Source organism: Pholcus phalangioides, unplaced genomic scaffold (assembly GCF_987345545.1).
Source record: "Pholcus phalangioides strain wild (caught in Gottingen) unplaced genomic scaffold, Ppha-v1.0 ptg000039l_1, whole genome shotgun sequence".
Lineage (NCBI taxonomy): Eukaryota > Metazoa > Arthropoda > Arachnida > Araneae > Pholcidae > Pholcus > Pholcus phalangioides.
In genome coordinates this window covers 2,305,491-2,319,379 of record NW_028301625.1, presented here as the reverse complement: position 1 = coordinate 2,319,379, position 13,889 = coordinate 2,305,491, and the positions used below count along the sequence as shown (strand labels likewise).

General features: G+C 39.4%; 1 protein-coding gene across 1 annotated transcript in view; it reads right to left on the bottom strand.

The window, feature by feature from the left end:
• LOC149065456 (glutamate-gated chloride channel-like) overlaps nucleotides 1–11,112 on the bottom strand; it is a 30,578-nt gene extending 19,466 nt beyond the window's left edge. The window contains exons 1-3 of the mRNA XM_089253991.1: nucleotides 11,006–11,112; nucleotides 6,508–6,596; nucleotides 930–997 (exon numbers count right to left, since the gene is read on the bottom strand). Of these exons, the coding sequence (XP_089110117.1) occupies nucleotides 930–997; nucleotides 6,508–6,596; nucleotides 11,006–11,112 (264 nt within the window). The remainder of the gene's footprint in view (nucleotides 1–929; nucleotides 998–6,507; nucleotides 6,597–11,005) is intronic.
• Between the last annotated feature and the right edge of the window lie 2,777 nt (nucleotides 11,113–13,889).

Sequence of the window (13,889 nt, the reverse complement as noted above, 5' to 3'; positions counted from 1 at the left end):
TGGGTTTTAAGCACGCTTAAAGCTGCTCGGTTGTTATCCCAAACTCTTACCGACAGATGGCGCTATGAGAAATGAAACTCAAAATAAGGTATGCAACTCTACACATTGAAAACAATGAGAAATGGTTATTTGCGGAATTTTCAGAGTGCTTGAAGATTTTGGTGATCTTCCTTTAAGTGGTTCCAGAGAGAAAGAGGTCATTGGATTCAAATCTGGGGAATACGGTGACCACTCAATTTCCTCTCTGATTCAAGAGGAGTTTCAATTTAGATCGATTACGTGATTATCGAAATATTCCTCCAGGAAATCAAATACCTAAGCAGTCTGATGAAACCTTGAACCATCTTGCATGAAACAGAATTCTCGAGTGATTTATCCAAGGCATTATGAATGACCCCCGTCAGCGACGCTATTCGTCGGTAAGATTTTGCTTAAACAACGGGACAGCTTCTTAAATAAATGTTGTTTTCAGTCTCACGAATCTTGTACCAGAATCATTTTTTAATCATCAAGTATTTAATAGTAATATACATCCATATTTGTTATGAGCATCGTTTCTCAGTCACCTCTTTAGGCATTTTGCCTGTTGTATTTGTATATTTGTATAAGCGCTATCCTGCCATTGCATTTTAAAAAACCTTCAGCCCATTTCTGGACACCTTATGTTTAACAATGGTTTGACTTGATAAAGTATGTTTTTTTAACGAAGCAAATCACAAACGATTATTTGGGGCGTGGTCCTGATCTCTATAGCGACACAGAAAAGAAGAGCATTCAATCATTCCGATGATGATACTAATTACTAAGACCTCATCTATCGATTGTTTGGCTCAGTTGAAAAGAAGCCATCTTATTTGATTTAGTTTTTACGTAGGTAATAGTAATATTGATCAGTTACTAAACCTTATCGACGACGAAAAATAATTCACCATTTTTTTCGTGTCGATGTCCCCCATGTAACCAACCTCCAGTTGAACTTTCATCGCCAAAGCTGATCCTGTAAGAAGCAGGGGAAAACACATTAGTCTTGTGATAGGAAAAATACAGAAACTAGCGCTTTTTTTTCCTGGATGGAACAGTTGTAAACACTTAATCGTAACACGTTAGACCATTATGATGAGAGAAAAAAAAAGCATCGACATCACGAATACGTTGCATAAAAACACTCAAATTGAGGGTTAGATTTAAAGAGGGAAATTTAGAATGGTGTTCGAATCAAAACGCATCGATGTGCATATTTAATGACCATAGGAGATTGGTGTAGATCGATTTTGTACCTTTGGGTAAATTGACATCATGAAATTACAGCATGCTGGCTGCAATAAAAATGGTTTCTAAAGGAATTTTTGTTTTCAGTTGTTGATTAGAAATTTGGGTAAAGTTTGCCTTTGCTTTGTTTTTCGTCCATGGAATAAATCCGATATGATATCGTCCCACCTCATGCCAGAAGCACGAATATGCAATGTCCTTGAAAAAAAGAACGTGGACGTTTGAATGTTTACAGTAACCCGCATTACTCTATGCAAGTTATTTTCCCTAAAATGTTTTGTAACATGTGTTTTGATAGGGATACACATTCGCATTTCAGGCAAAACTTACACTTGCTTCTAGTCCGCAAGTTATCAAACCCATTTGCTCACCAATAAGGTGTTAAGCGAGATGACTCGCTCCGATGGATATTTTATATTTCACAATAAGATTCTCATTTCTTTTACTTTTTGTATCCTGTGTATATAATATGGCAAGTGTAAGATAACAGATGAGATGGCATGGAAGCCCTCAATTGGTTTTAAAACATACCTCCATCCTAATACGTGTACATTCATCCGTCTTAACTAAACCCCGAAACTTTTCCCAACTCCCGACCCCATCTCGTCTGTAATCATCACAAAATTTGTTGTACGCAACAGTACCCAATTGCCCGGGGAAAATTTGTTGTAAAAATGTTGTATGTTTTTTTTTTGACACAAAATAAAGTGTTCCAGACTCTGCCACGAAGCTGGGCTGGAAGAGATCTCGGCAACGGGATAAGTCCAGTGGAAAAGTTCTGGCGTTCATTCATTCAGGCCAAACTTACGCAGCAAAATAAGGTATCCAATCAGCTGATGAGCTAAAATGTGGGAAAATTTGCACATTCGTACTTCTGACATGTGGGGGACGAGTTGAACTGAGGCTTTTGGATAGTTAGCTACAGTTCGACCGCCATGATTTTAGTTATTTTGCCCATCAGAAACAATGTTAACTAGTTTTTAGAATTTTTTGACATTAATGACTAACATTATCGATCACTAAGTTTATTTTTGTGGATATAGATTGCTCTTGGAACATAAATACTAGTTACATAAAATCATAGTGCTTGAGTTAACCGTAATGAATCTTGGAGGAAGATGAAATAACAAGAATAGGAATACATGATTCAGAATTTGGGTCACTCACGCAACATCAAAAAATATATACAGAAGATAAGTATTAAAAAAATGTATGTAGCGTGTGTTACGTAAGCATCACACTCAACAGTCATGTCAGAAAGGACATTAGTTCAAGTAAATATCATGCAATCAATCTTTATTTTAGTGGTTTTCTTTTAGTTTACCGTCGATAACCTCAATGGTACAATTCCAGACAAAGAAAGCATTTTTCTGTGTGCAAACATAACGATATCTATAAAGAAAAAAACCCATGGTGATTTACAGATACTACCAATGTTAGACCGTGCCATATAAGAATCCAGGCGAAGCATTTATTTCTCAGGTGCATTCATTTTACTTCGCTTGACTGAAGGACCTGGCACCTAATGGATGGTGAAACACGATACATCTCCACTATCCAAAAACGTCTGATGACATCTTGATACACTGCTGTCTGTCACGCATAAGATCGGCTTTATGCAAACATATCATTTTACCGGATACTTTTTTTCGTTTTTTTGTCACTCACTATAAATATTTGACTAGAGTGTCCACAAATCAGTGACGTGTTTTTCTCTGGAATGGCGCATTTACCGCAAAGAGCTCCCATAAAAAGAGAATAGTGTCAATACTAGAGTCTGAACAGATCTGAAAGAGCTAACTATTTTTACCCGTAGATGCGTTCACTTTTGTTCATAATGCATTAACAAAAATGTTCTTGTTCACTATATTATTATGGTATTATTATTTTTTGCAATTATTGGTACGTTTATGTTTTTGTTCGCTGCGAGAAGCTAAGAGGAAATTGAAGTGTCCATAGGTAGCAAAACGTGAAATATATACTGTAGATAAAAGAAATAGCGCGCTTCGTGGCTTCGTTTATTCCCATTTATTCACAGTGTATTCAATTTTATAGTTTTAAAGCATGATCAGTACCGGTTTTAAAATATAATTCTGGAAACTTTGATTATTGCAGAAACCTAAGATAACTAACATTTTCTACATCAGAAAATCAATGTTTAATCTCATTTCAACAATATCCATATAAAGTCCGTTTTATCTCTATAGCCCATTGGTACCATTCGTTTGAGTTTTGATACCAATCTTATAAATTTTCGTCTCCGATAGCTTCTTAGACGGAATCACTGTATTTTAGACTATGAATAGTAAAGCTGTCATTTGATAATTTTATTGCGGGTTACATACTCATGAAACCTTTTAATCTTCAATACACAATAGATGTCTTATATTGATCTGGGTCCTCATCGTAGAAAGTGTTCCAGAACTCTACCGTCTGAATGAGAAGGGTGATATTGCGCATCAAGGCAAACGATTTTTTCAATGGAACCCATGTTAAGGGCCCACTTATTCGGGTTTATATGTGAATAATCCTACTTCAGAAGTCGCCAAAATATGGCAACCTTACTCACATCTTTGAGGAGCATCTTCATACACGGAGTTAGAGGGGGAAGGGAATTCCAGTCCCAATCACGGGCCCCTTCTCTCTCTAACGGTATTTATGCGTGTAGATGAACGCACAATATCGCTTATAGAGCCTTTGTTCCCTTTCTTTTGGCGCCAGTAACTTTAGATTACATGTTAACATGCACTAAATAAAAAAGTCATTTGTGACGCTAGGTTACATTGCAAAAATTGTTTTTCTTGATCTACTATCACCCTTGCATTTTGGTAGTAGAGTTCTCTGGGACAACCATTATAAGAAGACATTCTCATCGTATCTAACCTGGAAGTCATCAATTATAAATGATGAACATCGATTATAAATGCCAATCAAATGTCAATAGAAATAAAAGCTAACATAATGAAGTTGTGAATTTTTGAGAAGTTCACCCATGGAAATCAATGTATTATTCAATCAATAGATAATTCATCAGCGTTTGTGATTTTGTTTTTGCTATAACATGAACCCTGCAACAAACTTGCAGGTTTTTTCTGCACGCAAACATCATCTTTGAAAACGCAAGCAATAGATGAATCTACCGAAGAATGACTGAAAATTCGGTAAATTATTCATTTACTTCAGACTGTTGTGCTCTTGGGCACAGAGATAAAAAATTGACAGAAATTGTATTCTTGCCCTACTTTTTTACCTAAAAAAAAAAATATTGTTCACGTGAGATTGATTACGAAATGTCACGTAAATATATGCCAGAAATATGTACTTGTATAATTGTACCCCAATCACGATGACCATACGTCCCGTATTTTAAACTTTCTTTTCTTTTTCGGTCATTTTTGTTGGAGTAAATTTGCATATATGTATAGGGGGAGAGTGGGGCCAAATGGGACAAATTTAAGGTTTTCATTATTTTAAAGTAAATAAACAATTTCAATTTGTTTTGTTTTATTGATGAACAGACATGTATGCCAAATATTCAAAACAAATTATTTTAGATGATTTTACAGTGATCAATTTTATACATCAACTCTTTTGTTCCATTGACCCACAAGTCTGGGGTGTATTGGGATGTAAAATATAACCCCACAAAAATTATATGTACAGCACGAAATAATACACTTTTGACCGCTCTTACAATTCGTGACCAAATCGCACAATTCTTTTATATATGATGACTACTACTTTGGCAAACACCAACTCTGGCCGTATCGCTATATTGCAATTTACTGCCATTAATGAGTTCGGTTGGAAATGAAGGCACCATCCATCGGTGGCCGCCTCAAGCGGGACGTTTGTGTGCGGTCACCCTATTCTCAACCTACTACACCAAACAACAACTCTGGCCATATCGCTGTATTGCAATTTACTGCCATTAATGAGATAAGGAAAAACGAAGGCGCAGTCTATTGGTGGTCACCTCAAGCTCGTTAAGGGAAATATCGCATCTACATCCTCCCTCTGGTTTGAACCTGGAACCACGTCAGCAACCTTCACGGAGATAAACGAGCATGTTATCACCACGCCACTCGGGATACATATGACGACTGGCTACTTAAATAGCATATTTTCGAATTACAAAAAATTGGGCATCGATTTAACATGTTTTCTTTGTAATCAATATGAATTCCCAATTAATTAACTTTCTAATTAATGTAAATTAATTATCTTAGTTTAATCGAAACAATTAATAGTTATAACTATGGGGAGCCTCATGTACCATGTGACAAAAAGAATTTGGGGAAAAATCTTTTTCTTCCTATTTTTAAAAAAAAAATTATTTCTATTCATGGTCAGGGAAAAAAAATTCAGATCGAAAATTGGAATAAAAATTCTGAAAATTTCATTTTTGAAATTAAAGTATAAAAAAAATCAAATTTCATTGTAAACAAATTTTGAAAAATACTATGGCACTCATTAAACCTTTTATTTCCCAAAAAATGTTTATTTCACACAAAATTTGAATAGAGGGTATTTGAAATTTTTTTTAAACGAAGCGTTGCTCAAATGCGTCAAAATAGTCAGTCAAAAATGGGTTAATCTGATATTAAAAAAGCATGTTCTATGTTAATGATTTAAAAATAATCAACGCACACTGTCATGCAAAGAGTACTGGCTTTTTTGTAGCCACGCCCTTCAAAATTCAATTTCATCTGTAACCAGAGGGGCTGATACGCCACCAATAACCAACTCTAAATGTCAGTTAGTCAAAATAACTGCTTTTAAAACCACATCAAAATATCGCAAATATATATATTTTACTTCCAATTCAAATAAAACTGTTCGTAAGCCACAACAGAGGAAATACAGTATTTACTACAGTCATCTAAATATTTTACAACTATTGATATTTCCGTCGACAATTATGGTGTGTGACGGTTCCCATCATATATAATTCTCGAAATTAAACATCGTGATTTAACATAACTATAAAGAAAAGAATTGTAGAAAAGTCAGTTTTCTATACGGCACCAAAAAACACGGTAAAATCAACACAACGTCCATGTTTTATGGACTAAAATCACGCAACTTGGACGTTGTTTCCATACAAGTCTGCCAAACAAGCGACCAGAAACACATTCGATTGATGGTAATTTTTTCATGACATGAAAACCTTACATCAGAGTACTTTTTACATGAGAAATACATTCCGAAAAATGTGATAAATATTTCCGGACCTACCATTTATACCTTGAGGTCTTTCTAAAGGGTCGTAGTTCTTCTCTAGGAGCAAAGATTTGAAATTCGTTTCTGATAAATGGGATGCATAACTGTAAAAGAAAAGATAAAAGACACATAAGATTCCGAAAAGTAAAAACACAGTCGTTTGAATAAAACTGCATTTTTCGATTATTTAAAAAGAAAAGTTGAAAGAAACACTGATTAAATTGCATTGTGACTTAAAATAAAGGGTGATTATGATTAAAGTTCCCGTACTCTGAGTAGTTTTTCTCAAAAACTGCTCATCGGAATACAGTCAAATTTTTAGGATATCTTAATGAGACTGTAGGAGAGAGATTTATACGAAATACAAAAAAATAGTTCACTTTTCGACCACCAGGTGAAAAGTGAAGCTTTACTCTTGAAGCGTTTACACGGGATTGGAATTGGGGGCAACTTGCTGAATTGGATAGAATCGTGGTTCACAAGTGGAGTTCCTCAGGGAAGTGTCCTTCCATTAATGCTGAAATTATATTCAAATACAAATACAACGCCACAACAGGCAAATTGCCCAACGAGGTGGCTGACTTATGAACATCATGGATCCCCGAGCCATTTTTTGGAGGCCCTACCTACTACTGCTACATCACACATGAAACTCCCCCCCCCCCGCGGAACCCCCCAACGAATCGGTACATGCGGGAATGTGCGTGTACGTGTAGTGCAACCTGACGTAAAGTTTGTTTCTGTGTGTAATGCTTGTTATGTGTAGTACTGTCATCTGCCCCCAGTTTTTCTAACAGTGAGTGAAGTGTTATGATTGAATTATTTATCGTTGTAGGACTGTTGCTCTCTGTGGCGAGACTTTTTAATGGGGGGATCGGCTCGCATTTGCGCCTTGAAGTTGGGAACCACAGAAAACCAACTTCAGCCGACCACCACTGTGGGGTTCGAACCCGGATCCTCGCATCACGAGTCCGGCACTATAACCACTCGACCACCACAGCGGCAAAAGTGTAGCTATTCGGAGGTGGGTGGATTTGAACCCATGTACCCTGAACTCTTCCCATCTCTCACTCCTTATCTTACGAACCCACCACTACTGGGCCCCATACTTTTTTCACTTTTTATCGATAAACTCGATCAGGGTATCGATGGGATTACTAGCAAATTCGCAGATGATGTGAAGCTAATGGGGGTAATCGGGAATCAAAACGATAGGGAGTCGCTCCAGACCAGTCTAAACAGGATTGCAGCATGGGCAAATAAATGGAGCATGACGTTTAGCGTAGATAAGTGCATGGTCGCTCATTTTGGTTCGAACAACCCACGGTTCTCTTACGAGTTGAATGGTGTCACTATCCCGGATGCAACTAGGGTCACCGATCTGGGAATTCTCATTGACGAGCATTTTAGGTTTTCTGAACATTGTTCAGCGGTGGTCAAAAAATCGAATAGAATGCTTGGTCTCATTTTCAAAAAGGTCTCTTCGCGTTCTCTTAAAGTCATTCTTCCGCTTTTTCGAGGCTTAGTTCGTCCTGGACTGGAGTATGTTGTGAGGTTTTGGAGACCATACCTACAGAGGGACATAGAATTGGTTGAAGGGGTGCAGAGAAGAGCTACGCGTGTCCTTATTGGCACACGGGGCTTGAGTTATGAAGAGAGACTTCATTTTTTGAATATGTTTACATTGGATGAACGCAGGTGTCGAGGAGATATGATCGAAGTGTTCAAAATTTTCAATGAAATGGATAGGATGGACCATGACCATATTTTTAGTACACCGCCAATCGACTGCTTTTACAAGGGGACACCAGTTTCAATTGGTGAGGGACAATGCAAGGTTATGGTGTCGCAGGGAATTTTTCTCTAATAGGGTTGTTAATAAATGGAATAGCTTACCCCCGGAGGTAGTAAATTGTAACACAATTGACACGTTTAAAAAGAAATACGATAAACATGTTGGGGTAAATCGAGAAGCTATCCATTCTTATAATAAGACAACCATAAGTATCCTTTATGCGCGTTGTATAATATTTTATCATGTGTATATATTGTTTATAATTTGTGTTAATTGCATTTTTAATTGGGTTGCTGTTTTTTTTTTGAAATATATGACATCCATATTTTTATGGGCATCTTTTTATCAGCCACCTCGTTGGGCATTTTGCCTGTTGTGGCGTTGTATTTGTATATTTGTATATTTGTATTGTATTTTTTATTGCATTTTACAGCGAGTGAGTGAAGCTCGTGATTTAAACACCTTTGATAGTGATCAACTAGTAAGTGCCTTATGCATGGCGAGCGTGGATTCGAGGGGGGGGGGGAGGGGTGATGGGAGTGATCACCCCACTTAAGAGTCAAATAAAGGGGGAAATTCGCCTGCCCCATAAAATACGGGATAATCCGATGCATCTACACAATTGGTTGCTTCTCCAACACATCACTCTGGATCCTCCAGCCTCCGCTCCACAGAGTTTATGCTCCGCTCGAATCGAAGCTGAAGATTTCTGCCTCTGCTCTATTCGAAGATGTCTGAATCCGCTCTATTCGAAGCTGAATATGTCTGTCTCCGCTCTATTCGAAGCTGAAGCAGAGACTGATTAAGGGCGGTTGAGGCCCGGGTGCGGAAGAAAATGTTGGGTCCCCTTAAATTAGAAAAAAAAGTGAAAAGTTTGGGTTTTGCGGGGCTCTTCAGAACTCGGAGTCCCGGACGTGCTCCCGCCGTTGAATCCGCCTCTGAGCTGAAGATATATACTTCGATTTCATTCGCAGCTGACGATATCTGCCTTAGCTCAGTTTGCAGCCGAAGATGCCTGCCTCCACTCAATGCGCAGCTGTACATGCCTAATTCTGCTTCATTCGCAGCTGAAGATGCATGCCTTCACTTCCATTTGTAGCCGAAGATGTTTATCTTTACTAAAGCGCTCATTCCGAGGGGGGCGATGGGAATGACCACCTTTTCCCAAGATCCACATATTGTCGGAAAATTTTCTTGTCCCGTAAAATACGGAACGATCCAACGAACTTACGTTATCCGCCCCTCCTTTCACATCATTCTGGTGGCCTACCAACCCCCACCCCCCTTATGCTGGTAAAGAATAATCCGAGAGATACGGATAATCCACGCTGTACAAAGAGAAAAGGTAAATTTTCGTGCCACCCCGAAGCTTGATGCTTGAACAAGCATCGTTTTCGCTCCGTGTCACAAGGAGTGGGGAGAACCACTCACTAAGATTCAGATTACGGTATACGCGATGGCATTGTGCTTGTGTAAAATTAATTTGTTTACTAATTAGTAATTAATCACGAAAACATGAAATACTTTCATTTTACTATCCGAAAAGCTTTTTTCTTGCGAAATAAATGGCCGAATGACGTTTTCGCTCGCCAAATAAGGAACTTATTCAGAATTTCACGATAGAATTGAATTTAAATTTAAATTCGCATATTAACTTGTACTCACGTGGAAAAAGTTGTAAATCCGCTGCGCGCAGATGGTAGTACGGGATACAGGTGTTACGTCGGAAGAAAAATATGAAAGAGATGAGGTGTGATTTGTTCTTGAAATCAATTGATTTGTTCCCGATAAATCACAATCGGTGATTGAACAACATCGTTCCAGGAAACCGAACAATTTTAACTGACCGCTGCAAAAATTATATGTATATGGGGATAATCAAAGCCGTGGAGAAGTGAACATGATTCAAATTATTCCGCGCTTTTATAGAAATCAAGGTACGTTTACGTAATTTCGCATGAATGATCTTGCTGAAATATCACCACGAACAATAAAATTTGTGATTAAATATGCGTATTTAACTACAAAATTTATATAAAAATGACCACCCTGCTCGTTATGCGCGTAAATCTTATCCCGCTCAAGAGTACAGTGCGATAAATAATAATAATAACACGAGGAAAGCGATGCCAGCGCCACCAAGAAAAGAAAAAATATCTCAGATGCGTGGAAGTGATTGGTCAGGTGAAATGGAAAATATTTTCTCTTATATTTTCCTCCTTGATGTCACGTGATCTCAAGCATAATTCTCTGGAATCGACGCGTGGTAACTTTTGGACGAATATCCGTGGAACGATCATTGAGAGCTGATCCTTGTCTCTCGTATTATTCTTCACAAGCGTCTGGACTCCTGGATCCGCGCCTGATGCATGGGCCATTCAATGCCATTTATACAATAGAGAACTAGACTTTTCGCGTTCGACAGTATCAAGAGTATGACGCAAATACACGGATGGATTAAAAAAATGAGTATTTGGGTAAACTACGAATGACAATTAGCTTTGAGTGATTGAGATCGGAGGCGGCTCTGAACGGTGTATAGTTTACGTTATATACATTACCATCGAAGCTAGACATTAGTTCAAATTACCACCAAGTGGAACGGAGAGTTCCATTGGACTGACCATGCAACGCATACTTCATGAAAAGAAGACAACGAGAGTGATATTGTTTTAACGGTCTTGTCTTGTCTAGAGAACACAGCGAATGGATCATTACCGACTGGAAGCAAGTAGCAAAGTAGCATTGAGCGATGAGTCTCTCGTTTCCAACCACGTCGCGTCGATGGGAGACTGAGAATGTGGTATCATCGCCCTGGATGCCATTCTCATTAGGTCATGAATCCTCCATGTCAGGTTGGAACTGTACTAGTCCATGCTGATGGCTTTAGGTGTTTTCTCTTGGCAATGTTTGGGAACTCGAATACCTAACCAACCGTTCTCAATGCATCTCGGTGTGCAGAAATGTTGGTCGATCGCCTACATTCATTTCTATTAATAGTTCTCAAACCTTTGTCACCAGCGGCTCACCCGTCTTAGTAGTCAACGTCTATCCGTGGCTCCCTAGAATAGGCTAACAAAGAACAGCAAACATACAACCATCAATATCAACCGATCACCACGACGCCCTTAGAATCCACGCCGCACACTTTGAGAGTCACTGATTTATATCGATCACTCACGCGATGGACGCGAAATGAACCAGCAGGACAACTGCGTATCTCAGAGGTCTCATTTGGCTACTGGTTCGAGGAGCATTTTGTGGACTACTCTTTAGTTTTCGAGCACGTTACGGACACTGGGGGAAGCACTACGCCAAGGGTGCTCAACTTTTTGAAGAGCACGAGCCACTTCATTGGTTTGAAAACGTGTCTCGCGAGAGACATAAGTAATCTGGGATGGTGCTGCGGACCACTTAAGTAGTCTGGGAATGTATTTCGTGTCGCTTAAGGGATCCGGGAATGTGCCGCGGGAAAATTAGGTGATCTATAAATGTGCTGTGGATCATTTAAGTGATCTAGAACAATGTCCCAGGTCACTTAATTGATTCGTAAATGCACCACGAGTTACTTAAGTGATCTGGAAATATGCCGCGAATCACTAAAAAATTCTGGTCTATGTGCTACTTGGTTAATTTTCACAAAATGAAGTTTGAGGTCACGGGCCCGCAGGCCATAGGTTGAGCATGCATTGACAACGCCCATGCCATTCAAGTTTAGTGACCCTGCATGCATAAGCGTGCCAGGCACACACGAATACGAGCCAGTCTACCCGTTAAAAAGTCTCACCACAGAGAGCAACAGGCCGGCAACGGTACAAATATTCACAATCTCATTACACTTCACTTACAATTTGATACTTGTACATGACAGCACTAAAAATACACAGACCAAACTACATACTCACTCAGACTGTTAGGTACTTACACACACACACACACTTCCGGCACATCTCAATCGGTAGTAATTTGTCCATGGCGATAGCCCTCCTCCAGACCAACCTTGACCCCCGATCTGAAAAAAAAGTGATGCCAACAGCACGCGGTGTTCTTGGGTGGTCACCCTCGCGCCCGAGTGGCGTGGTGGTAAGATGCTCGTTTACCACAGCGAAGGTTTTTTTATCACGGTCCCGAGTTCAAGGGAGAATATAGATAAGATATTTTCACTAACGAACTTGAGGCGACCACCAAATAAACAGCGCCTTCATTTCCAGCCCATCTAATAGATGACAGTAAATTGCAATATAGCGATATTGCCAGAGTTGGTGTTTGGTGAAGTAGGTGGTCACCCTCCCATGCACTAACCGCGCCTGATGCTGCTTAACTTCGGTGACCGTGACGAGAACCGGTGCTTTCAGCACGGTATGGCCGTTGGCATGGTGGTAGACCGGAGTTGTGCTCGGTCGGAAGGAAAGAAAATGCCTCTGGGGCACATTTCCCGCAAGCTGGTTGCTCATGATTTGTGTCGTGGCAGCCGGACCAGCTAGAAGTGGCATCAGATATCTCTAATACAGTGACACTTCAGTAGAAATAGATTATCTTGTAACATTTCCCAATGAACACCTAGAATTGATCACAAACAAATAATATCGTTATCAATGAAAGAATTGACCTTAGCCGCCGAGGGTTCCCAGAACCACTTCATTGGTTTGGAAACTCATTGCGGTTCACTTTATTAGTTCGAAAACTTGTCGCGGGCCACTTCGTTAGTTTTAAAACTCGTCACGGGTCTCTTAATTAAGTGATCTGGAACAGCAACGCAGGTCACTTAAGTGTAAATGTGCCACGAGCCACTCAAGTAACCTGTAAACATGCCGCGGGCCACTTAAGTGATCTGTAAATATGCCGCAGGCCACTCAAATGATCTGGAATTGTGCCGCGGGTCCCTTAAATGATCTGTAAATGCCCCACGGGTCACTTAAGTGCTCTCGCACTATGCCGCGTTGATATGTAAATATGCTGCGGGTAACGTAAGTAATCTAAAACTCTGTGCGGGTCACTAAGTACTCTGCAAATATACCGCGGTCACTTAAATGATCTAAGAATGCACCTCTGGTCACTTAAATGATCTAAAAATGCACCTATGGTCACTTAAATGATCTAAAAATGCACCTATGGTCACTTAAGTGATCTAAAAATGTACAGCGGGCCACTTGAGTGATCTGGAGATGCGCCGCGAGCCACTTAAATTATCTGCAAATGTGCCATGGGTCACTTATAGTTACAGGATTACTGTTCTGAGGTGATTCTCGTAAACATGCTGGAACTGTGTGCCGAGCCATTTAAACCACCTCGGAATATGCCACAGGTCACTCAAAGTAATGTGGAACTGCACCGCGGATCACATAAGTCATCTGGAAATGTGACTTAGTTCACATTTGTAACGTAATTGCGTTTGAGGTTGCGGGTGGCTTTGTCCACCACCTGATTTGTGTATATGCTACGGTAGATGTGATAAATCCGGTTATTATGCATAATCACCGAGTATTTGAGTAAATTCGGTAAATATCCCTAAATTAATCACTTTAACTGGCGAATATGCACAGTACCCAAGCGTCGTTGGAAAATTTAATAAGCACTAAAGAAATTATTACTTTTAGCGGTG